Source organism: Bubalus bubalis, chromosome 9 (genome assembly GCF_019923935.1).
Source record: "Bubalus bubalis isolate 160015118507 breed Murrah chromosome 9, NDDB_SH_1, whole genome shotgun sequence".
Classification (NCBI taxonomy): Eukaryota; Metazoa; Chordata; class Mammalia; order Artiodactyla; family Bovidae; genus Bubalus; species Bubalus bubalis.
The window spans coordinates 61,915,362-61,939,906 of NC_059165.1; the positions used below are offsets into that span (position 1 = coordinate 61,915,362).

Sequence of the window (24,545 nt, forward strand, 5' to 3'; positions counted from 1 at the left end):
ATTTAATTTTTGCCACATTGGGTAGGTGTTTTATGTTCTGATTTTAGATAATAAAACCTATAATTTTAAAAAGGTTAGGTGACCTGTCCAAAGTCACACAACTCGATAGTCACACGGTTTGTAGGTAATAGAGACATAGTTTCTCCCCAAACCTTGAAGCCTATCTATATGCCTTTGAATTAGTATTTATACTCCTTAATCTAAATTTCAAGACATTCCATAATACCAAGACCTCAGCCTAACTTAGTTTTTCTCTATCAAAAACCTCCTGATCCAATCAAACTGGTCCACTTTCTGTTCCTGGGGGCTTATAAATTTTCTCCAGATTTTGTTCAGGTAAACTCTCTATAGAATAATCTTATCTAGCCTTTGACTCGGTGATTCAATGCAAGTTCTACCTCTTTAATCAATTCTGAATACATTCCATTCCAGGATACAGTGAGGAATTTCTAATTTGCTACATGGTTTGGGGGCTCTCCATCACATGCCATACACCGTGTGGCACTCCTTGTATCTTGCTTGGAACACAAAAGTTTCAGTAGGTGGAAGCCATTATAAGTTTCTTGTATTCCCACCTGGGTCGATATGGCAGTTATCAAGGGTGTGCGATACATACAGTACAGTGTTCATGTGTTTAACTTGGCTCCCAGTCCGATTGAAAACGCCGTAAAAAACCTAACATTTTAGTTGGGAAGGAAGCTCGCACAGATAACAGGGCCTATGAAAAGATGTGTACACCGGAGGAGTATGAAAACGTCCGCTGAGAGGAGCCTCGTAAGAGGGTTCCACTGACAGCACTGGGGTAGCGGGGGTCTCGCGGCCAAGCCTCGGTCGGAAAGTCTGAAGCGCTTTCGGCGCGCTGCTGTCCTTCCACATGGCCTCGGGCTCGCTTTTGAGCAGGGCCACGTGCCAATGTTTGTCTAATCGCGCCTCTGGCCCACTACAAACGGTTAATAACCGCCTTGCCCGACCAGGCCCCTACCCTCCATCTTTGTGCGGACGGGAGGAGCGAGGACGCCAGGTGTAGTGGCCCAGCCGAAAGGCGGCGGGTAAATCCAAGACCCTAACCCTAACAGTCAAGTTTTCAAAAAACCCGCGCGTGACGCCCCAGGCCGCATCCGTTGGGAACGGCCCCCAGCGCGTCCCCGCTCTCTACCACCCGCGGCGCCCCGCCCCGCCCCCGCGGCAAGCCCAGGGCGGGAGGCGGCGTTTGGGTAGCAAGAAAACTCTGCACACAGGGGGCGCCGAGGCCAGCGCGCACTGGGGAGCGCGCCCGTCCAGCAGCTGCCGAAAACGGAAGTGGATGCAAGCGGATGGCTGTGATTGGCTGAACTGACATGTCTCTCAAGGGGCTGGCGCGAACGCCACTGCGGAGCTGGGCGAGGGGATACGGCTAGGGGAGGGGGAAAAATCACTGGGAACAGCCGCGGGGGCTGGGGGCAAATGAATCGCAGAGGTTCGCGAAGGGCAGAGAGAGTCCCTAGTGAGGGCGCACTGGAGATCCTGGGAGAGAAAGCAGAGCGGTAAAGGCTGCAGCAGGAGCAGTGCAGGCCGAAGGCTTGAATAGACCGCGGAGGGCGGGGAGTCCGTGACCGAGAGCGGCGCTGCAGCGCGGTAGGCGGGACTAATGAGGTCGAGGCGAGGATTGGTGGACTGCCCTGCGCTGCCGTACGCGGCGGTGACGCACGCCTCGGGGAGGGTGCGCGCGCGTTCAGCGGCCTCTTTGTGTGGTGCACAGATAGGGGAGCGGAGGTGGCGGTAGCGGCGGCTTTGGTTGCCTTCCAGTTTCCTCGGCTCGTCCTCTAGCCGGCACCTCTCCCCTTCCCTCCCCCTTCCTCTCTTCCTTTTTCCCTTCCCTTTCCCTTCTTCCCTTTTCCGCCGCTGACCGGCGGGGGCGGCTCCAGCGACGGCTGGGCCCAAGTTGTGAAGAAACCTTAGCCAACCATCACGGCGACGGCGAAACCTCGGAGCTCCCAGGGCGGGGGCAAGGCCCGGGCGGTGGAGATGGAGAATTCTCAACTGTGTAAGCTGTTCATCGGCGGCCTCAACGTGCAGACGAGTGAGTCCGGCCTGCGCGGCCACTTTGAGGCCTTTGGGACCCTGACAGACTGCGTAGTGGTGGTGAACCCCCAGACCAAGCGCTCCCGTTGCTTTGGCTTCGTGACCTACTCCAATGTGGAGGAGGCCGATGCCGCCATGGCCGCCTCGCCTCATGCGGTGGACGGCAACACGGTGGAGCTGAAGCGGGCGGTGTCCCGGGAGGATTCGGCGCGGCCCGGTGCTCACGCCAAGGTGAAGAAGCTCTTTGTTGGGGGCCTTAAGGGAGACGTGGCCGAGGGCGACCTGATCGAGCACTTCTCGCAGTTTGGCACCGTGGAAAAGGCCGAGATTATTGCCGACAAGCAGTCCGGCAAGAAGCGTGGCTTCGGCTTCGTGTATTTTCAGAATCACGACGCGGCAGACAAGGCCGCGGTGGTCAAGTTCCATCCGATCCAGGGCCATCGCGTGGAGGTGAAGAAGGCTGTCCCCAAGGAGGATATCCACTCCGGTGGGGGCGGAGGCGGCTCCCGGTCCTCCCGTGGCGGCCGCGGCGGCCGGGGTCGGGGCGGTGGTCGTGACCAGAACGGCCTGTCTAAGGGCGGCGGCGGCGGTTATAACAGCTACGGTGGTTACGGCGGCGGCGGCTACAACGCCTACGGAGGCGGCGGCGGCGGCGGCTCGTCCTACGGTGGAAGCGACTACGGTAACGGTTTCGGCGGTTTCGGCAGCTACAGCCAGCACCAGTCGTCCTATGGGCCCATGAAGAGCGGCGGCGGCGGCGGCGGCGGAGGCAGCAGCTGGGGAGGTCGCAGCAACAGTGGACCTTACAGAGGTGGCTATGGCGGTGGGGGTGGGTATGGAGGCAGCTCCTTCTAAAAATGTTTTTTTAATGCTTGGGAGTGGCTATAGGGGTAGCTCTTTGCAACCACCCACCTAGGGTCAACTCCTAAGTCCTTTTCACTCCCACCGCTTTCCCCATTTTGCCCTTGGGGGAGCCACTTCTAAGGCTGCTTACCCTTGGGGGTGTTGCCCTATATGCCTGCCACCTCTCTCGTCTCTCCCTCTGAAGATGGACTTGGCTCCACATACACATTTTTGTGTTACAGTCATTGATGGACTCTATTTTTTTATTATTACTTGGACTTTGGTCGTTTTTATACTAGCAAAATGTCTTGTTTTAATTTGTGTTTTTTGGGGGGAGGGGGAGGGAGTGAACTTGCTGATTCTGTAGCAAAACCTGGGCGGGGGTTGGGGGGTTTAGTTTACTTTGTTGTAAGGACTTGATATCTGGCTACAGCGTTTTCTATAAAATCTCCTTGGATCCCATGCCCGAAATTTGGAAGCATATGTACAAAAATCATTTTTACGTTTTATTTTTAATAAATCATTGTGTTTGACCGTACATGTCTAACATTTTTTTCTAGGATCCATTCCGTACCGTTTTAAGGGTAATTTTTCGTGTTAATTCTTAATGTGTATTTAGAGAAACTTTTAAAAGGTCCTGTGAGGTTTTTTTTTCTTCTTGCTGTTACCCAGGTAGTGATGTGTTGAATTTTATCCCTTACAGGTAAAACATTTGAAGTGGTGGATGTGGCTTTTTAAAATCTTTAAAGTTTTTCCTACATCCATCTCTTGTACTAAGTGATTTGCTTATCATCTTGACATGGGTGGTCACTTCTATGAGAATTTGCTTCAAAATATGTACTGTGTAGTTCTAAAGAAATAGTTTGTGTTAAGCATGTGTTTTCATTCATATAAACTGTTTTAAAAAATTCAGATGGCCTAATTTCATCCCTCTTACTGGTTTGTCTGTAATGAATGGTTACAAATAAGGGTTATATTTTACCCTCAAACTTTTAAGTGCATTTTTGTATTTTCAGAGCAAGTTTAAATGTTTTTTTTTTTCCCCTATAGCTGAACTGTTGTCCTCCTGGAAATCCTTCCCCTTACTTTTGTGGCACCATCTACTGGCAGAATGTCAGTATATCTGCAAAACAGTTGGTTTAAAAACTTGTTCAGGACAGTTGCATCAGATTTTAGAAGTTTTGCCATCAAAAATCTGTGCAGACTTTGGTTATACATTTACTTGTAACTAAGATGGGCTTTACAGGAATGTAGTTAATGGCCCATATCACGACTGCCCTTTCTACATGAGGTTTGAACCTGTAAAACTGCTATGCATAGCTTGGGCAGTGGCCCCCAATTGCTATGATAACTAATGAACCAGCTTCGTGTACTGGTATCTTAGGTGCAAGTTGTAAAGCAAAATATCTGTGTATTCTGCTTGGTTAACAAATGTATATTTGTAGCCCTTTCATGCAATAGAATTCAAGTTGTTGTTTATAAAAAGCAAAACAAAACAATGGTATAGGAGAAAATTGCCTTCCTGGATAGACGTATAGAATAGCAACATTTATGGATATCACAAATAAAGAATTCAATTCTTTACATGATTGAGTGAGAGTATGTATAACCTGGTGGGTGGGTTCAGAATACCTTTTAATCTAGTACCTACATTTGATTTACTGATATGGTAGAATATTTGACTGGAATTTTGCTTAGTGAAAGTGAAGTCGCTCAGTCGTGTCCGACTCTGCGACCCCATGGACTGTAGCCTACCAGGCTCCTCTGTTCATGGGATTTTCCAGGCAAGAGTACTGGAGTGGGTTGCCATTTCCTTAGTCACTTTGACAAAGGGTAGCTGATACTTGGTACTTTTAGTACCTCTACAACAAATGGGATAGATATGTTTGCGTATTGAATAAATTAACAAGATAGTCAAGTTTTGCATTAGAAATGGTTTTACAATTTGTTTAAATTTCTGTTTTCACTCTTATTGAAATACATCATACTGTGTTTCTTCACGTGGTAATTTGGTCTAGCTTTTGCAGAGAGTGGGGCTCTAAGATACAGAAAACGATATGCTTAAGTTTTTTATTATAATTGTGTTTGTGTTTTACTCAGTTTTAGGAGGAAGATCTGTTTCTTCTGGTTCAACTGGAATAGTCCACCTTCTGGAGGGTTTTCAGAATTTAATAAGGTTGTTGTCCTTTTGTATTTCCCATGTAGTGATGTATGAAAAGTTATGTAAAAGGATTTCCTAATTAGAAAAATGGCTTAGTGTTAATGGTATATCATCGCTTTGTTGTCATGTGTCTACCTTTACACATATCTTACCTGGATTGGTATTCAGTGAAGGCAGAAATAGAGGTGTTTAGTCTTTCCAGATTTGGCATGTAGGACTTGTTTGTTATGGTTTCACTTTTTGCACCTGTAAGATTTACCTGAACATTACTACTTCAAATATAATCAAGACTTCATGGGAGGAAGTAGTACAGAACCTGGTCAGCATTGAATATAATTTTTGTGCAATGCTTGAATCTAATTTTGAAAGATTAGCAAAATAAATTTTTTTTGTCTTCCTGTTGTGAAGAACTTCTGCATTTACAGTGTTTTAGTAAAATTCAGTGGTAATCATTAGTTGGAAGACGTTTGAAAGATTGATAGTAATTTCAAGTCTTAAAAAGCTTCCAAACGGTTGACATTCTTAGTGGTAACAAATCAGAATGATACACTGATTGCTTCGTTCTGTAGCTTAGTGATTTAGAACAGATTTAATATTTAAATCTTCATAATGAATTTTTGTTTTCAAGTTAGGTTAAAGCATTGAGGATACTTAAGAATTTGCTATTTCTGATTAATTAGCTCAGGAACAGAAATGGTAGTGTCAGTTATTTGATTTGTAGCTTTGTTTATCTTAAGTGTGCTTAATACTCTCAAATTTTAGAATTTGCATTTTAAACTAAATTACCTATGTTTTTGCTGATTAAAAGCGGGCATTTGGATGTTGAGTCAATTTAAGCAAAACTGCATCTAGGTAATGTAAGGATTATTCCCCAAAAGACAGTATTTGCACTTAGAAGAGGGTAAGTCTCTTTCTTCTGTTTTAACCAACTTACTGCATCAGTGTTAAGATTTTGGTCACTGGGAATATAATTTATCTTCCCTGTTTTAGAAGGCTTTTTTTTTTTTTTAATTAAGTGGAGCAACAAAGATTGCCTCTAAACCAGGGTAAGACAATGAATGCCTTTTCCTTAGTGTCTTACTGCAGGTTGCTTTGCTGTACCTTTGTCTAATGTTTTCTATTAAAAGTGAATGTTGTAAAAACTTTCCAATAAAAATTCCCTTTCTACCTGTTATTTTAAAAATTATAATATTGCATGTTTGGTCAAATGTTGCCAAGTAACATTTGGCAATGTTACTAGGAAATAGAAAAGAGAACCTGTACTGAATGCTGAGACTGGTGTATTTTTAAAAATGAGAATTAAACATTTAAATAAATGCTTAGAAACTAAACAAAGAATGGTAAAAACCCTAAAGAGGAAATCCTCTTCTCAAGGACAATCCTTGTTATTGGGTGTATGTTCAGCAAACTCTTGTATGTACCTACATTTTAAAAGTAGGATGAAATAGTTCAGCAGTTTATATGATTGGCGTTCTCATATCAGAACAAATAGACCTTCCTCATCCTTTTTAATGCCTGTATAATGTTCCATAGCATGGCTGTACCATAATGGTTGATGAACATTTCTTGCTATTATGAGTAATGCAGTGATTGTTGGAATGGCAGGTCATGTTCTTGCTTACCACATATACACTTAGTTGATGAGATGGCTCACTCATATTAAATGTGCTGGATAACTAGAACACAGCAGTTCTCTGGTATCATGGGTTTTTGTTCTCAGTATATATTCAGGGAAAAGTACATGCTTATTGGCAGCCTTGTTAAAGCCTTAGGGTATATTCAACTAAAACATTTTACTGAAAAATTTCAAAGCTAGATAATACATGATAAAACAGTTAATGGCCTATAAAGACCCTCATGTTGCTCCTTCCCTGTTTTCTCCCAGCACTTGGAGATGACGTACGTTAACAGTTTGCCTATTTCTAGGTCTTTTTATTTGCAGGGAGATATATTTATCTTTATTTTAGGAACAAATATTGGGTTGTTTTATATATACATACATACATATGTAAGTATTTTAACTTCAAAGCACCCATATGTGTACATGATCGTTCTGTATCATAAAACTGGTATTCTATAGTATAGATGCACCATGATTTATTGTTTAGTATGTTTCCAAACTACTTTTGCAGGTTTTGTGTTGCCATTTGCAACATACCAAAAAGGATCTGCCCCTGCTCACAAGGTACTTGAAATTTTTGAGTGGTGGGAATTTCAATAATTGTAGTAGATTACGGGCATTTTCGTTAGAGATGGGTATAAGCAATTGTGTCGACTTGGTGGGTCAAGAAAACATTTGGGCTGGTCTTGACATTTAGACTAGATGAGTTGGCCGAGTGCATGCTACTAACATGCCAATACACAGAGCATGATGTGTGGGCTCCTTATGTGTTTTCTTATGTTGCTAGGCCACAGAGACTTTAGAAGTACATCATCCATTTTTATTGCTTTTCATTGTTTTATGGCTTAACAGTTTTTGCTAAGTTTTAATAGCAAAATCAGCTTAAGGGATATGGGACACATTCAACAACAGAAGTACAAGTCAGGTGATATCTTGAATGGGAAATGATAATCACTGTATGTTAAAAGGTTTCTGTGAAAAGTATGATTCATAGTTTGGAGACCCCCTTTATTAAGCGATAGTTAGCAATATTCTCACTCTTCTATTTTTTTTCCTTTAATATATCTTCCCTATATTTTCACTTACTAGCTAGTTTTAAAATATAATTTTGTTAGAAAATGTTTGCACTAAGTAAATCAGTTTCTGATGTATTTGCTATAATTAGAAACTTAATATGTTCTGTAAATTTTGTTTTAAAAATAAAGCTAACAGTTGTTTAATTTGGCAGGGGGAGGCAGGGTTAGTTTGAAGAATAAGTGGGCATGAATTACTAGCTTCAAATTAAATTTGAGTTTAGTACATCGTGAATGTTCTTGATGCTTAAATTTAGTCGCTTACTAAGTATAATGTATGGAAGTATATTGTTGGGAAATAGGATTTGTTGCTCATTTTTAAGACAGGCATGCAACTGGTTTGGGAAAATTGGTCTTTGACATTGGAACCTGCTTGTGGGTGAACTTCATATTCTAACTAAATGAGAAATTAAATGCCATGGGATAAAACAAAAAAGGAGATACTAGAAAGCTGCTTTTTAAAAAAGATATATTAGGGAGGCTAAAGGGCAGATGAATTACTTTTGTACTGACCTATCGCACATACTTATTAATAGCACTTTTATTGATAATTTATTAATAAACTTGCAGTTGGAGCTGAATGATTTGCATCTTCAGAGAGGAAAATGATTAAAGATTTCCTTTTTTAGCTGTGTGCTGTCTTCTCAGGCAGATTTTCTTTGGCTCCTTTAATTCTTTTATCACTGTATATGGTTTGTTTAAAAAAAAAAAAACCCCCCAAAACATATCTGAAATGGGTTTGTTCTAAAATTATCTGATGTGAACTTGTACTGTTTTGACAATATGTTTTTATCCCAGCATTTTCTGTCCGTTTCATCAGAGATTGATTACCTCTTTGTGCAAAACATCTGGGATCTGGAGATAACTGCAGTGGGACAAACACGGTTCCTGTCTTCAAGTAACTTGCATTCTGTTGGAGATTCTGTTTCTTTTGAAATTATGCATCCTTTTCAGCATTGTGGGATCGTCTCAGATTGTTCACACTCTACAGACAAATTGGAGTTAGTCCCATCATCATTTAGTATATACTCTCTGATTAAAGTGAAGGCTTCACTCTTATACTGGTTTTGTTATTTGGATACCATATGAAAGGTACATTTTTCTTTGATGCTTTTGTTGTTAATGTAATTAGCCTCAGAGTAGGCATCTGACTTAGTATTTCATAGTCCTTAATGGTGGAGAAGGCAATGGCAACCCACTCCAGTACTCTTGCCTGGAAAATCCCATGGGCAGAGGGGCTGGTAGTCTACAGTCCATGGCGAAGAGTTGGAGACGACTGAGTGACTTCACTTTGACTTTTCACTTTCATGCATTGAAGAAGGAAATGGCAACCCACTCCAGTGTTCTTGCCTGGAGAATCCCAGGGACAGGGGAGCCTGGTGGGCTGTCGTCTGTGGGGTTGCACAGTTGGACACGACTGATGCGACTTAGCAGCAGCAATAGCACTTCTTAATGACATAAATTTTGGTATCAAATAGACCAGGTTCTTTTTTTGACCCAGTCACTTGCTTGTTCCATGACCTTGAGCACATGGTCCTGAACCTGTTTCCTTGTCTTTATAGTCGTGTCTGACTCTTTGTGACCTCATGGACAGTACCCTGCACCAAGCTCCTCTGTCCATGAGATTTTCTAGGCAAGAGTACTGGAGTGGGTTGCCATTTCCTTCTCCAGGGAATCTCCCCAACCCAGGGATTGAACCCAGGTCTCCCGCATTGTAGACAGACGCTTGACCATCTGAGCCACCCGGGAAGTCCTTAAAAAGGAGAGACTACTGTTAATATCTGTCTCACAGGATTGTGAACAAATTATACTTTAAATTGAACAAATTATACTTTAACTGAACAAATGAAGTGTAACTATACATGTAAAGGGAATACTATCATTGTTGGTACATAGAGATGTTAATATTACAACTTCGGTTAAGAGATATGAGTGTACCTTTATTTCATCCCCCCCTCAACCACAAGGTATTTGCACAATTAATGAGGTGAATGAATAGCCATCTTTTAAAAAGTACTGACATAAGTCATAGAGCACTTTTAGTAACTGAGATTTGGTTTTTAACCTGGGCTTTGCTCTTGATTCGCTGGGTGAGCTTGGATATGGGAGCCCTTTATTCCTCTACTGCTTCAACTCTAGTAGGAGAGGTATGAACCATGTTAGCTGTGTTTAAGTATTTCTTATAAGAAAGTTACAAGTAATGTGTTAAGAGTGCCTTCCAGGTAGGAAGAAGGATCAAGAAAAGCATTATGACAGATGTATTTGACTTAAAAAGTTGGCTGTATAGAGAAAGTGAGGGGGAAAAGTAAATTTCAGTAGAGGGACAAATAGGCAGAAACATGGGGCACATACAGAGAAGTATGCCTCAGTTCAGTTCATTTCAGTCGCTCAGTCGTGTCTGACTCTTTGTGACCCATCAATAGCAGCACGCCAGGCCTCCCTGTCCACCATCTCCTGGAGTTCATTCAAACTCACGTCCATTGAGTTGCTGATGCCATCCAGCTATCTCATCCTCTGTCGTCCCCTTCTCCTCCTGCTCCCAATCCCTCCCAGCATCAGCGTCTTTTCCAATGAGTCAGCTCTTCACATGAGGTGGCCAAAGTACTGGAGTTTCAGCCTTAGCATCTTTCCTTTCAAAGAACACCCAGGGCTGATCTTCAGAATGGACTGGTTGGATCTCCTTGCAGTCCAAGGGACTCTCTCAAGAGTCTTCTCCAACGCCACAGTTCAAAAGCATCAATTCTTCGGTGCTCAGCTTTCTTCACAGTCCAACTCTCACATCCATACATGACCACTGGAAAAACCATAGCCTTAACTAGACGGACTTTTGTTGGCAAAGTAATGTCTGCTCTTCAATATGCTATCTAGGTTGGTCATAACTTTTCTTCCAAGGTGTAAGCGTCTTTTAAGTTCATGACTGCAGTCACCATCTGCAGTGATTTTGGAGCCCAGAAAAATAAAGTCTGACACTGTTTCCACATCTATTTCCCATGAAGTGGTGGGACAAGATGCCATGATCTTCGTTTTCTGAATGTTGAGCTTTAAGCCAACATTTTCACTCTCCTCTTTCACTTTCATCAAGAGGCTTTTTAGTTCCTCTTCACTTTCTGCCATAAGGGTGGCGTCATCTGCATATCTGAGGTTATTGATATTTCTCCTGGCAATCTCGATTCCAGCTTGTGCTTCTTCCAGCCCAGTGTTCTCATGATGTACTCTGCATATAAGTTAAATAAGCAGGGTGACAATATACAGCCTTGACGTACTCCTTCTCCTATTTGGAACCAGTCTGTTGTTTCATGTCCATTTCTAACTGTTGCTTCCTGACCTGCATATAGGTTTCTCGAGGCAGGTCAGGTGGTCTGGTATTCCCATCTCTTTCAGGATTTTCCACAGTTTACTGTGCTTCACACAAAGGCTTTGGAATAGTCAAAGCAGAAATAGATGTTTTTCTGGAACTCTCCTGCTTTTTCGATGATCCAGCGGATGTTGGCAATTTGATCTCTGGTTCCTCTGCCTTTCTAAAACCAGCTTGAATGTCTGGAAGTTCACGGTTCACCTACTGCTGAAGCATGGCTTGGAGAATTTTGAGCATTACTTTACTAGCGTGTGAGATGAGTGCAATTGTGCGGTAGTTTGAGCATTTTTGGTATTGCCTTTCTTTGGGATTGGAATGAAAACTGACCTTTTCCAGTCCTGTGGCCACTGCTGAGTTTTCCAGATTTGCTGGCATATTGAGTGTAGCACTTTCACAGCATCATCTTTCAGGATTTGAAATAGCTCCACTGGTATTCCATCACCTCCACTAGCTTTGTTTGCAGTGATGCTTTCTGAGGCCCACTTGACTTCACATTCCAGGATGTCTGGCTCTAGGTGAGTGATCGTACCATCGTGATTATCTTGGTCATGAAGATCTTTTTTGTCCAGTTCTGTGTATTCTTGCCACCTCTTCTTAATATCTTCTGCTTCTGTTAGGCCCATACATTTTCTGTCCTTTATTGAGCCCATCTTTGCATGAAATGTTCCCTTGGTATCTCTAATTTTCTTGAAGAGCTCTCTAATCTTTCCCATTCTGTTGTTTTCCTCTATTTCTTTGCATTGATCACTGAGGAAGGCTTTCTTATCTCTCCTTGCTATTCTTTGGAACTCTGCATTCAGATGCTTATATCTTTCCTTTTCTCCTTTGCTTTTCGCTTCTCTTCTTTTCACAGCCATTTTGCTTTTTTGCATTTCTTTTCCATGGGGATGGTCTTGATCCCTGTCTCCTGTACAATGTCACGAACCTCTGTCCATAGTTCATTAGGCACTCTGTCTATCAGATCTAGTCCCTTAAATTTATTTCTTACTTCCACTGTATAATCATAAGGGATTTGATTTAGGTCATACCTGAATGGTCTAGTGGTTTTCCCTACTTTCTTCAATGTAAGTCTGAATTTGGCAATAAAGAGCTGATGATCTGAGCCACAGTCAGCTCCCGGTCTTGTTTTTGCTGACTGTATAGAGCTTCTCCATCTTTGGCTGCAAAGAATATAATCAGTCTGATTTCGGTGTTGACCATCTGGCGATGTCCATGTGTAGAGTCTTCTCTTGTGGTGTTGGAAGAGGGTGTTTGCTATGACCTGTGTGTTCTCTTGGCAAAATCCTATTAGCCTTTTCCCTGCTTCATTCCATACTCCAAGGCCAAATTTGCCTGTTACTCCAGGTGTTTCTTGACTTCCTACTTTTGCATTCCAGTCCCCTATAATGAAAGGACATCGTGTTTGGGTTTGGGTGTTAGTTCTAGAAGGTCTTGTAGGTCTTCATAGAACCGTTCAGCTTCTTCAGAGTTACTGGTTGGGGCATAGACTTGGATTACTGTGATAGTGAATGGTTTGCCTTGCGAACAGAGATCATTCTGTCATTTTTGAGATTGCACCTAAGTACTGCATTTCGGACTCTTGTTGACCATGATGGCTACTCCATTTCTTCTAAGGGATTCCTGCCTGCAGTAGTAGATATAATGGTCATCTGAGTTAAATTCACCCATTCCAGTCCATTTTAGTTCGCTGATTCCTAGAATGTCGACATTCACTCTTGCCATCTCCTGTTTGACCACTTTCAATTTGCCTTGATTCATGACCCTAACATTCCAGGTTCCTATGCAATATTGCTCTTTACAGCATCAGACCTTGCTTCTGTCACCAGTCACATCCACAACTGGGTATTGTTTTTGCTTTGGCTCCATCCCTTCATTCTTTTCTGGAGTTATTTCTCCACTGATCTCCAGTAGCATATTGGGCACCTACTGACCTGAGGAGTTCCTTTTTCAGTATCCTATCATTTTGTCTTTTCATACTGTTCATGGGGTTCTCAAGGCAAGAATACTGAAGTGGTTTGCCATTCCCTTCTCCAGTGGACCACATTCTGTCAGAACTCTTCAGCATGACCTGCCCGTCTTGGGTGGCCCCACAGCGCATATCTTAGTTTCATTGAGTTAGAAAAGGCTGTGGTCCTGTTGTGATTAGATTGACTAGTTTTCTGTGATTATGGTTTCAGTGTGTCTGCCCTCTGATGCCCTCTTGCAACACCTGCCTTCTTATTTGGGTTTCTCTTAGCTTGGACGTGGGGTATGTCTTCATGGCTGCTCCAGCAAAGTGCAGCCGCTGCTCCTTACCTTGTATGAGGGTTATCTCCTCATCGCCGCCCCTCCTGACCTTGAACTTGGAGTAGGTCCTCTAGGCCCTCCTGTGCCCGCTCAGCCACTGCTCCTTGGACATGGGGTAGCTCCTCCCGGCCGCCGCCCCTGACCTTGGAAGTGGGGTAGCTCCTCTCGGCTGCGCTCGTGCGCTGTCGCAGCCGTCCACGCTTGTGAAGTATGCCTCAGTTCAGTCGCTCAGTCGTGTCTGACTCTTTGCGACCCCATGAATCGCAGCACGCCAGGCCTCCCTGCCCATCACCAACTCCTGGAATTCACTCAGACCCACGTCCATCGAGTCAGTGATGCCATCCAGCCATCTCATCCTCTGTCGTCCTCTGCTCCTCCTATCCCCAATCCCTCCCAGCATCAGAGTCTTTTCCAATGAGTCAACGCTTCGCATGAGGTGGCCAAAGTACTGGAGTTTCAGCTTCAGCATCATTCCTTCCAAAGAAATCCCAGGGCTGATCTCCTTCAGAATGGACTGGTTGGATCTCCTTGCAGTCCAAGGGACTCTCAAGAGTCTTCTCCAACACCACAGTTCAAAAGCATCAATTCTTCGGCGCTCAGCCTTCTTCACAGTCCAACTCTCACATCCATACATGACCACATGAAAAACCATAGCCTTGACTAGACGGACCTTTGCTGGCAAAGTAGTGTCTCTGCTTTTCAATATGCTGTCTAGGTTGGTCATAACTTCTTCCAAGGAGTAAGCGTCTTTTAATTTCATGGCTGCAGTCACCATCTGCAGTGATTTTTGGAGCCCCCAAAAATAAAGTCTGATACTGTTTCCACTCTTTCACCTTCATCAAGAGGCTTTTTGGTTCTTCACTTTCTGCCATAAGGGTGGTGTCATCTGCATATCTGAGGTTATTGGTATTTCTCCCGGCAATCTTGATTCCAGCTTGTGCTTCTTCCAGCCCAGCATTTCTCATATCCCTACTGTGTGCTAAATATTGTATAAAGTACATTTGCAAATGTTCTCGCTGGATCCATTTCAGTAACCCTCTGCTTCACAGTTAGGTAGCTGAAGCTCGTCTCAGACAGGTTAAACTTACCCAAGGCCACCCAGTGGGTGAAATGATTGAACTGGGAGTTGAATCCAAGCCTTACTGATTTCAGTGGCCATATTCTGCATGAAACTTCCAGATACAAGTGGATAACTGTGGATCACAATAAACTGGAAAATCCTGAAAGAGATGGGAATACCAGACCACCTGACCTGCCTGTTGAGAAATTTGTATGCAGGTCAGGAAGCAACAGTTAGAAATGGACATGGAACAACAGACTGGTTCCAAATAGGAAAAGGAGTACGTCAAGGCTGTATATTGTCACCCTGCTTATTTAACTTACATGCAGTGTACATCATGAGAAATGCTGGGCTGGAAGAAGCAGAAGCTGGAATCAAGATGGCCGGGAGAAATATCAGTAATCTCAGATATGCAGATGACACCACCCTTATGGCAGAAAGTGAAGAGGAACTCAAAAGCCTCTTGATGAAAGTGAAAGTGGAGAGTGAAAAAGTTGGCTTAAAGCTCAACATTCAGAAAATGAAGATCATGGCGTCTGGTCCCATCACTTCATGGGAGATAGATGGGGAAACAATGGAAACAGTTTCAGACTTTATTTTTCTGGGCTCCAAAATCACTGCAGATGGTGACTGCAGCCATGAAATTAAAAGACGCTTACTCCTTGGAAGAAAAGTTATGACCAGCCTAGACAGCATATTGAAAAGCAGAGACATTACTTTGCCAGCAAAGGTCCATCTAGTCAAGGCTATGGTTTTTCCAGTGGTCATGTATGGATGTGAGAGTTGGACTGTGAAGAAAGCTGAGCACCGAAGAATTGATGCTTTTGATCTGTGGTGTTGAAGACTCTTGAGAGTCCCTTGGACTGCAAGGAGATCCAACCAGTCCATTCTGAAGGAGATCAGCCCTGGGATTTCTTTGGAAGGAATGATGCTGAAGCTGAAACTCCAGTACTTTGGCCACCTCATGCGAAGCGTTGACTCATTGGAAAAGACTCTGATGCTGGGAGGGATTGGGGGCAGGAGGAGAAGGGGACGACAGAGGATGAGATGGCTGGATGGCATCACTGACTCGATGGACGTGGGCCTGAGTGAACTCCAGGAGTTGGTGGTGGGCAGGGAGGCCTGGCGTGCTGTGATTCATCGGGTCGCAAAGAGTCGGACACGACTGAACAACTGAACTGAACTGAATTTATATTAAGGGTAAAGTAGAGTTGTGGGAAATTGGGAGAAGTTGGGACCATATTAGTGTTTATCTGGCAGCCAGTGGAAATAACTAATAAAGTTTTTGAGAAACAATAGAGGTAGCCAGACTGTAATTTAGAAGACTGATTAGTAGCACTGAGTGAAATAGATGGCATTTGAGTGGTAAGGCTGCTATTGACAGCTTATGTTAACCATGAGAGCATGAACAAAGAAGGAGCACTGGCAATAGACGCAAATGGAATGTAAGGGAAGTTGTAAAAGTTTAATTAGCAAATGATTGGATATGGCAGGGAGAAGTAAAGAAGAGTGAGTAGTTCAGTCAGAATTACTGTGGTAAGAAGGAGGGTGGTGATGTCACCAGAAATGGAACGAGAAGATTTAGAAGGAAGGTTTGAACATACTAAGTTGAAGATGCTGGTAAGTGCATTGAAACGTTCTGTCTTTTGTAGATAGCTTTACAAAATGGTTATGGGATATTCTCTTTTTGCCCTTTTTGATCCACTCTATACCTTTCTGTTCCTTGCTCTGTGTTGTCAGAAATTTGATTGTTAAGGAACTATACTGTCTTCTATGGCTTCATGTTGGGTTTGACAGTGGGAGAAACCAGCAGGAAGTCTAGAAGAGTGAGAGAAAGGTGAGGTTAAGATATTTGTTCCCCTCTCTCCAAAGTATACATATTGAGCAAATAGTTTATCAAGGCCTCTTATCAACCTTTGCTCCAGTTGCCAGCTATAGGTCTTCTCTGGTAACCACTCCCTCCTACTGCTACTTCAGGCTCCCTTTTTCTAGCCCCAAGATGGTTTACCAGACCTTGTTGGTTTTCCCTTAACTGTGCCCACATCCTCGTAAATAGTTCCTTTTATTAAAACTCCAGTAACCCTGTTTGAATGTGCCATCTGTTGTCATCTCTTTAGTGAAAAAAATCCCACATTTTCTAATGACTTGGTCTCCCAGAAACCACCAAACTTGGAGAAGATCTAGCTGTTTACCCTCCCCACCTGTCAATGAGTTTTTCCACACTTGATATTCAGTATCTCCCTGTTTCCTACTGTATCAGGTTAAATGTTTGACTCTTCTATTTTGTGATTCAGCTGGAAATGCAGCAAAGAAGAAACAAAAATCCTTGCCTTCAGTAGAGCTTCTGTTTTAGCAGGGGGAGACAGATAACGAAGCATAATAAGTTGTATGGTATTTAGAAAATAATGTGTGGGTAGAAAAGGGTCAGGAGCCAGCAGTGCTGCAGGGCAGGATATTTGTGAAGATAGTGCAGTTTAAAATGGAGTGCTGGCCTTCCCTAGTGGCTCAGTGTTAGAGAATCCACCTGCCAATGCAGGAGACACGGGTTCGATTCCTGATCCAGGAAGATCCTAGATGCCACGGAGCAACTAAACCCGTGTGTCACAACTATTGAGCCTGTGCTTCAGAGGCTGGGAGCCACAACTACTGAAGCCACCATGCCCTAGAGCCTGTGCTCCGTAACAAGAGAAGCCACTGTAATGAGAAGCCCGTACACTGCAACTAGAGAAAAGCCCATGCAGCAGTGAAGAACTAGCACAGCCATAAATAAAATGCGGTGAATGGGGTAGTATGGGTAGGTCTCTGAGAAGGTTATATTTAAACAGAAGCTTGAAGGAAATTTGGGACTAAGCAGTGCAGATGTTTAGGGGAAAAACATTCCAGGTAGAGGCTTAGGGAGAGCAAAAGCCCTGAGGCAGGATTGTACCTGGACTTTGAGGAAGAGCAAGTTGGTCAAAGTGGCTGAAGTTGAGTAAAGAACAAAGGAGTAGCTGATGATGTCAGAAAGGGACTAGCTCATAGTAGGGCTTTGTAAAGTATTGTAAGGATTTTGGCTTTTATAGCATGATTGGTCAACTATTTCAGGGTTTTGAGCAGAGGAATATGCTCTACTTGAATTTTTTAAAAAGATTCTCTGATTTTCTCAGGACATAGTTCTTTTAGTTGATGTGGTTGGTTTTGATGAGGCTTTATGAGAAAAGCAATCAGAACAACTTGGATTAAGGTATTAAAAGACCTGCAGTCTCCTAATTCTATTACAGGCATCTGCATTTTTGAGGGAGAGATTATTCTCTGGCCAAAATGAATCTTTGATTATGATGTGCTGTCTTTAGAAGGGACTACCTGCAAGGTTGGCCCTTGTCTGGGCACTTGGATTTAGGTAGTGTTCCTACCATTCCCTAACTGATAAAGGTGGTCTAGACTGTGCAAGCAGTAGGATTTAGGCTAAATAACCTCCTTTCTTCTGGGACTCTGGAATTTGGATATGTGCTAAGCAGTGGGTACCTATAAAACCTGGAGTACTGAGTCCTTGGGCAGAAACATCACTCACAAGTATAGTTTTTGTGACCCTTCATGGTAGGGAGAGAGTATAAAGAGGCCTGCACTTGGGCTCCTCCAGACTCTTGTGTCTTTTCTCCAAATGATTCCACTGTGTATCTTCACTATGTGTCTGTAGTAAACTTTATTTGTGAGTACAAGACTTAGCAGTGCTGAGTTCTGAGAGTTCTTTTAGCTCATCTCTGAACCTAGCATTGGTCTTGGGAACCACTGGAAACAGCTAACATTAAAAAAATTTTTTTTTCTAAATTTAATATATATATTTTTAGTGTAACTAAGTGGAAAACATCACGTTGTGGACAGAAGGTGCAGTTTTGGAAAACCTGTCACATAGGTCAGTCAGCTCTGTGTCTAGTGAAGAGCTCTTCTGAGCAGTTTCTGCTTTGTTAATTTCACTTTTTCCAAAAGCTCTAGGTCTTTTCATTATTGCAGCTTCTAGTAGCTCAGCTGGTAAAGAATACACCTGCAATGCAGGAGACCCTGATTTGATTCCTGGGTTGGGAAGATCCATCCCCTGGAGAAGGGATAGTGCCGGGGCTACTCACTCTAGCAATATTCTTGGGCTTCTCTGGTGACTCAGATGGTAAAGAATCTGCCTGCAGTGCGGGAGACCTGGGTTCAATCCCTGGGTTGGGAAGATCCCCTGGAGGAGGGCATGGCAACCCACTCCATTATTCTTGCCTGGAGAATCCCCATGGACAAAGGAGCCTGGCAGCTATAGTCCATGGGGTCACAGAGAGTCAGACACAACTGAGTGACTAAGCACAGCACAGCAATTTTGAACATGTGGAGACTCACTGCCATCATGTAAATCTTTTGTAAGCAAGTTTAGAAAAAGGACAGCCTCATGAAGATCTTTAAAATAATCTAAGTGAAGGCAATTGTTGACATAGGTGCCTGTTGACATAGATGCCATGAATAATACCTTAGGGAGAAAGGAAGTATAGCTACTAGAAGCAACAGCATTTGACAACAGGTGTAGATATGTCAGTATGTTAGAAGGATTGTGCTTTGCTTGTATACACTGCAACGAGATGTGTAGCAAGCTGGTCTGATTTAACTACTCTGTATTACTCCCCTTGGAAGGAAGTTGTTCTGTTCTGATTGTATAATAAGACTTTGGTTCACAGGATATGAAACTTCAGTCACAGAAGGGAGATTGTGGCAAAATTACTCATTTGACATACCTCTTCTGAGTATCTGTTGCTGACTTCACAGTCACAACCAGTTCCTTTGAGTCTCTGGATTCATGTATCCATGATGTTGAAAGCTTTTATTTTCATTTGGTGGAACTATTTGTTTGCTTCCCTCCAGTTGAGTTTAATTACAGTTTTGTACTTTTATAACTGAAATTGCAGACAGTAACTTCCCCGTTAGGTTGGAAAAAATGATGAGTGAGGAGGATAAATATGGATTTACTTAGTAGGAACCATTAATGTATCCATCCCTTGGCTCTAGGACTACAATACTAGGAATTTAACATAAGAGAACAATTCAGTGAAACAAGTTATTGCACAAAGATGGTGATGAGAACATTTATAGCAAGAGACTGGAAGCTATAAATGTGAAATGTTAGGGAAATGTTTACTAAATTGTGCTCTATGAAAATGTGAAATATTAAAAATACATCATCCATTAACAAGTGAATGGATAAATGTAATGTGGTATATACACACAATGAAATATTTATTCAGTCATAAAAATGAATGAAATTCTGATCCATGCTAATACATGGATGGACCTCACAAACATTACGCTCAGTGAAATAAGCCAGACACAGAAGGGTATGTATTATTTTTTTGCATGTATATGAGGGATATAGAATAGGCAAATTCATAGAGGCAGAATGTAAGATAGAGGTTACCTGGGGCTTGAGGAAGGAGGGAATGGAAAATATTGTTCGCTGGGTACAGAGTTTCTCTGGAGATAATGAAGTTCTGCAGATGGATAGTAGTGCCTGTCGCATAACACTGTGAATGTATTTAATGCCACTGAATTGTGCCCTTAAAAGTGGTTGATGTGGTAAATTTTATGTATATTGTCACAATAAAAGTTATAATTGAATATGCAATAATGATATGTATTTAGTGTAATATGAGTATGTAACTATATTAAAGTAGTTGAGATTAAACAATTGAACCTTCTAAATTTTAAAAAATTTTAAGTGAAATCATGGGAAATTGAAATTATCTAGTTGCAACTATTTACAATTATAAATAGTCTTTTTTTAATACAAATTTTAAAAATTCATTTATTTTTGGCCAGGTCTTGGTTGCTGCATGTTGGCTTTCTCTAGTTGTGACAAGCAGGAACTATTCTCTAGTTATGGTGCAAGGGCTTCTTATTGTGGTGGCTTCTCTTGCAGAGCACATGTGTGTGCTCTTGTTGCCTGGACTTCATTAGTTGTGGCTTGAGGGCTGGAGGGTGCTGTCTCAGTAGTTGTGGTACACGGGTTTAGTTGCCCAGCAGCATGTGGAATCTGTGAAAAAATCGTCAGTAGGAATTAATTCTCTTTCTTGTGTAGAATGTTCTGTGAAGGAAGCAGATTTTTGGCCCTTTACCAAGTCATTGGTATAGTCATTAGATTTCACTTTTCTTACAAAGAGATGCACAGATTTACCAGCAGAGGGCATAAGTTGCAGGTTGATGCTTAGAAGATGGGATTCTTAGGGGGAACCTGGAAAGACAAGTGTTTGCAATGTGCAAGCCTGTGTGAAACATTCTGCTTGCTGCTGTAGTTGGTCTGGCTTTTCTTTGACTCACTGGGGTCCAGTGGTGTGTTTCCAGCTTTCCCCAAGAGCATTCTTTGGCTTGGTGTGGTAAGCTAAGGGACCAGAGGAATGGGTAAGGACTTAATAAGAGTAGGTATTGGGAGCCTTGGATGTTAGTATCTTTTGGGGTTCAGATGCTGTTGCTCCATTTCTTCAGGTGAGGTGGAGAGAGCATGAGGCCAGGCATCTGAGTATCCATATCTTGCTTGGCCACCAGCTCACTGAGTGATCTTGAGCCAGTTGCTTTCTGTCAGTCTCAGCTGGCTTATCTCGAAAATGGAGGTAGTAAGATAGGGATAGTGTCCCCAAGCACAGTAGTTAATAGTGGTCTCTGAAGTCAGGCAGATTGGGTCTCAGATATCTGGGGTTGTGATCAAGTCATTTAAGTCTCAGAACCTCAGTTTCCTCATATTTATTTGTTTATTGATGTTCCATGTTTCAGTCAAGCTTGTGTTTACTGCATTACTTTTTTAAAAATTTATTTTTGGCTGTGCTGGGTCTTCACTGCTGCATTCAGGCTTTCTCTAGTTGTGGTTAGAAGGGCTGCTCTCTAGGTATGGTGCACAGATTTCTCCTTGCAGTGGCTTCTCTTGTGGCAGAGCATGGGCTCTATAGTGTGTGGGCTTCAGTACTTGTGGTGCTCAGGCTAAGCAGTTAATGGCACATGGGCTTAGTTGCCCCGTGGCATGTGGAAATCTTCCTGCACCCAGAATTGAACCCGTGTCCCCTACATTGGCAGGCGGATTCTTAACCACTGTGCCACCAGGGAAGTCCTGCTGCACTACTTCTGAAGAGAAATAGTTTTTTCTTTTTACCTTTTGTCCCCTTTAACCCATTTCTTCTTCCCATAACCCCCTGCCTCTGGCAACCACTAATATGTTTTCTGTATGAGGTTTTTTAAAATAATTTTTTAAAGAGTCCAGGTATAAGACAGATTGTACAGTGTTTGTCTTTCTCTAACTTATAACACTTATTATAATGCCCATGATATCCCTCCCTGTTGTTGCAAATGGAAGCATTTTAATGTTCTTCATGGTTATATAATACTGTTATCTCTGTGTGTGTGTGTATCTTCTTTATCCATTCATCCATCAATGGACACAAGTTGTTTCCATACCTTGGCTGTTGTAAATAGTGCTGCAGTGAACAATGGGGTACATACATCTTTTTGAGTTAGTGTTTTCATTTTCCTCAGATACATGCCCAGAAGTGGAATTACTGTATCATATGGTAGTTGAATTTTCAAGTTTTTGAGAAACCTCAATACTGTTTTCCACAGTGGCTACACCAGTTTAAATTCCCACCAGCAGCGTTCAAGGGTTCCCCTTTTTCCACCTTCTTGCCAACATTTGTTGTTTCTTGTCTTTTTGATATAGCCTTTCTGACAGGTGTGAGGTGGTATCTCACTGTGGTTTTGATTTGCATTTCCATAATGATCCATGGTTTCCATGATATTGAACGTCTTTTCATGTGCCTGTTGGTACCCGTATGTTTTTATTTGGAAAAATGTCTATTCATATGTACTGCCCATTTTTTAAATCAGTTTTTTTGCTATTGAGTTATATGATTTCTTTTTTTTTTACTAATTAAATAATTTTATTGTTTCCCTTTAATTACAGGCTTGTGTATTTTCTCAAACTATTTCAAATGCACTCTTTTTTTTTTTTACCACATAGCTTAAAAATAAGTTATAAACAGAAAATTAAGCTGATAATAAACCAGATTAATGGTAACAGCGTAATGTATAGCTATGGGAGGTAGTTTGGAAAGAGAAAAATGTTGCCAAAGCAATTTGTATAACTGGGATATTTATCAAATATAGTCCCCCAAACTATTTATAAAAAGAATTGAAGATAAAATGAAAATCGTCATTTGGAACCTCCCCAAATTTAACTGCAGTATTTGAGTTAAAATACAGAGGTGATAAAGCTTACGCTGAAAACAGCCAACTGATAGACATGCACAACGTGAAAATAAAATAAGAGCTACTTTAAGCTTTGTTTACTCTGCTTTTACTCCTCTGGACAAGTTTTTCGGAAGAATAATATGATTATACCAAGTATACTGTCAAACATTCTCAGTTCTAGTATCTAGCAATAAGGTACCTTGGCAGTTTAAAACAACAAAAACTCAAACAATAATATGCTGCCCTTTGGAAAGCTTTTGACAGTAAGTTTCAACATTAGGAAAACAAAACAAAACAAAAGATATACATCAGCCTACTTGTGTGCTCAGTCATGTCTGACTCTGCGACCCCATGGACTGTAGCCTGCCAGGCTCCTCTGCCCATGGGATTATCTGGGCAAGAATACTGGAGTGGGTTGCCATTTCCTTCTCCAGAGATATGATTTCTTTATGTAGTTTTCATATTAACCTCTTATCAGATACATGATTTTGAATCTTTTCTCCCATTTCATAAGTTGCCATTTCATTTTGGGTTGTTTCCTTTGCTTTGCAGAAGCTTTTTAGTTTGATGCCATCTTACTTGTTTATTTTTGCTTTTGTTACCTTTGCGTTTTCCCCAGCATGTATTTTTGGTTCCTTTGTTGTAAATTAATTGACCATTTATGTGTGAGTTTATTTCTGGGCTCTGTGTTCTATTCTATTATCTGCCAGAATCATACTGTTTCAGTTGATAATATCTGATCATGTGCTGTGCTGTGCTTAGTTGCTTCAGTTGCATCCCACTCTTTGTGACCCCATTGACTGTAGCCTGCCAGGCTCCTCTGTCCATGGAATTCTCCAGGCAGGAATACTGGAGTGGGTTGCCATGCCCTCTTCCAGGGGATCTTCCCAACCCAGGGACTGCACCCAGGTCTCCTGCGTTGCAGGTGGATTTTTTACCCTCTGAGCCACCAGGGATACCTAATCATACTGTTTTAATTGATATAGCTTTGTAATAAAGTTTGAAATCAAGGCGTATGATGATGCAGCTTTGTTCTTATTTCTCAAGATGGCTTTGGATATTTTTTTTTTAGTTCCATACACATTTTAGGATTATTCTATTTCTGTGAAAATGCCATTGAAATTTTGATAGAGTTTATGAAATCTGTGGATTGTTTTGGGTAGTATGAACATTTTAACAATATTGATTCTTCCAGTCAATGAGGATGGAATATGTTTCCATTCATTTGTATCTTCTCCAGTTTCTTTCATTAATGTGGTTTTAAATATATAGGTCTTTCATCTCCTTGATTATATTTATTCCTAGGTAATGGGGATATTTTTTTGGATGCAGTTATAAATGTGGTATTTTTCTTTATTTCTCTTTCTGATACTTAATTTTTAGCATATAGAAACACAGTAGACTTTTTTGTATTGATTTTTGTATCCTCTTAACTTCACTGAATTTATTAGTTTTAACAGGAGAGAACTCTACTAAACTCATTTTATGGAGCCAGCATTAACCTGTTATGAAAACAAGGATGCCACCAGAAAAAAAATTGTAGACCAGTATCCCCAATCAACATAGATGCACGAGTTCTCAACAAAATATTAACAGCAACATTATTGCTGAATGCAGAAACACATTTAAAGGATCATTGGCATAATCAAGTGAGATTTATTCCAGGTTTCAATATCTGCAAATCAATCATTGTGGAACAGCAAATCAACAAAATGAAGGGTAAAAATCATATGATCATCTCAATAGAAGCAGGAAAAGTATTTGACAAAATTCATCATCTGTTTATGTTAATAACTCTGAACAGAGTGAGTGTAGAGAGATTGTAACTCGGCACAATAAAAGCCATATGT

The 24,545-nt window shown here is 41.9% G+C and overlaps 1 protein-coding gene across 1 annotated transcript; it reads left to right on the plus strand.

Annotated features, from left to right (window-relative positions):
• The first annotated feature begins 1,505 nt into the window (after positions 1 to 1,505).
• Positions 1,506 to 4,488, plus strand: HNRNPA0 (heterogeneous nuclear ribonucleoprotein A0). Its single transcript, XM_006059385.4, has one exon. The coding sequence runs from the start codon at positions 2,005 to 2,007 to the stop codon at positions 2,914 to 2,916; it is 912 nt and encodes a 303-aa protein (XP_006059447.1). The 5' UTR covers positions 1,506 to 2,004; the 3' UTR covers positions 2,917 to 4,488.
• Positions 4,489 to 24,545: the final 20,057 nt, after the last annotated feature.

Bases quoted from the DNA above. Each gene is read 5' to 3' on its own strand.
- HNRNPA0 (XM_006059385.4), top strand. From the start codon at position 2,005: ATGGAGAATTCTCAACTGTGTAAGCTGTTCATCGGCGGCCTCAACGTG.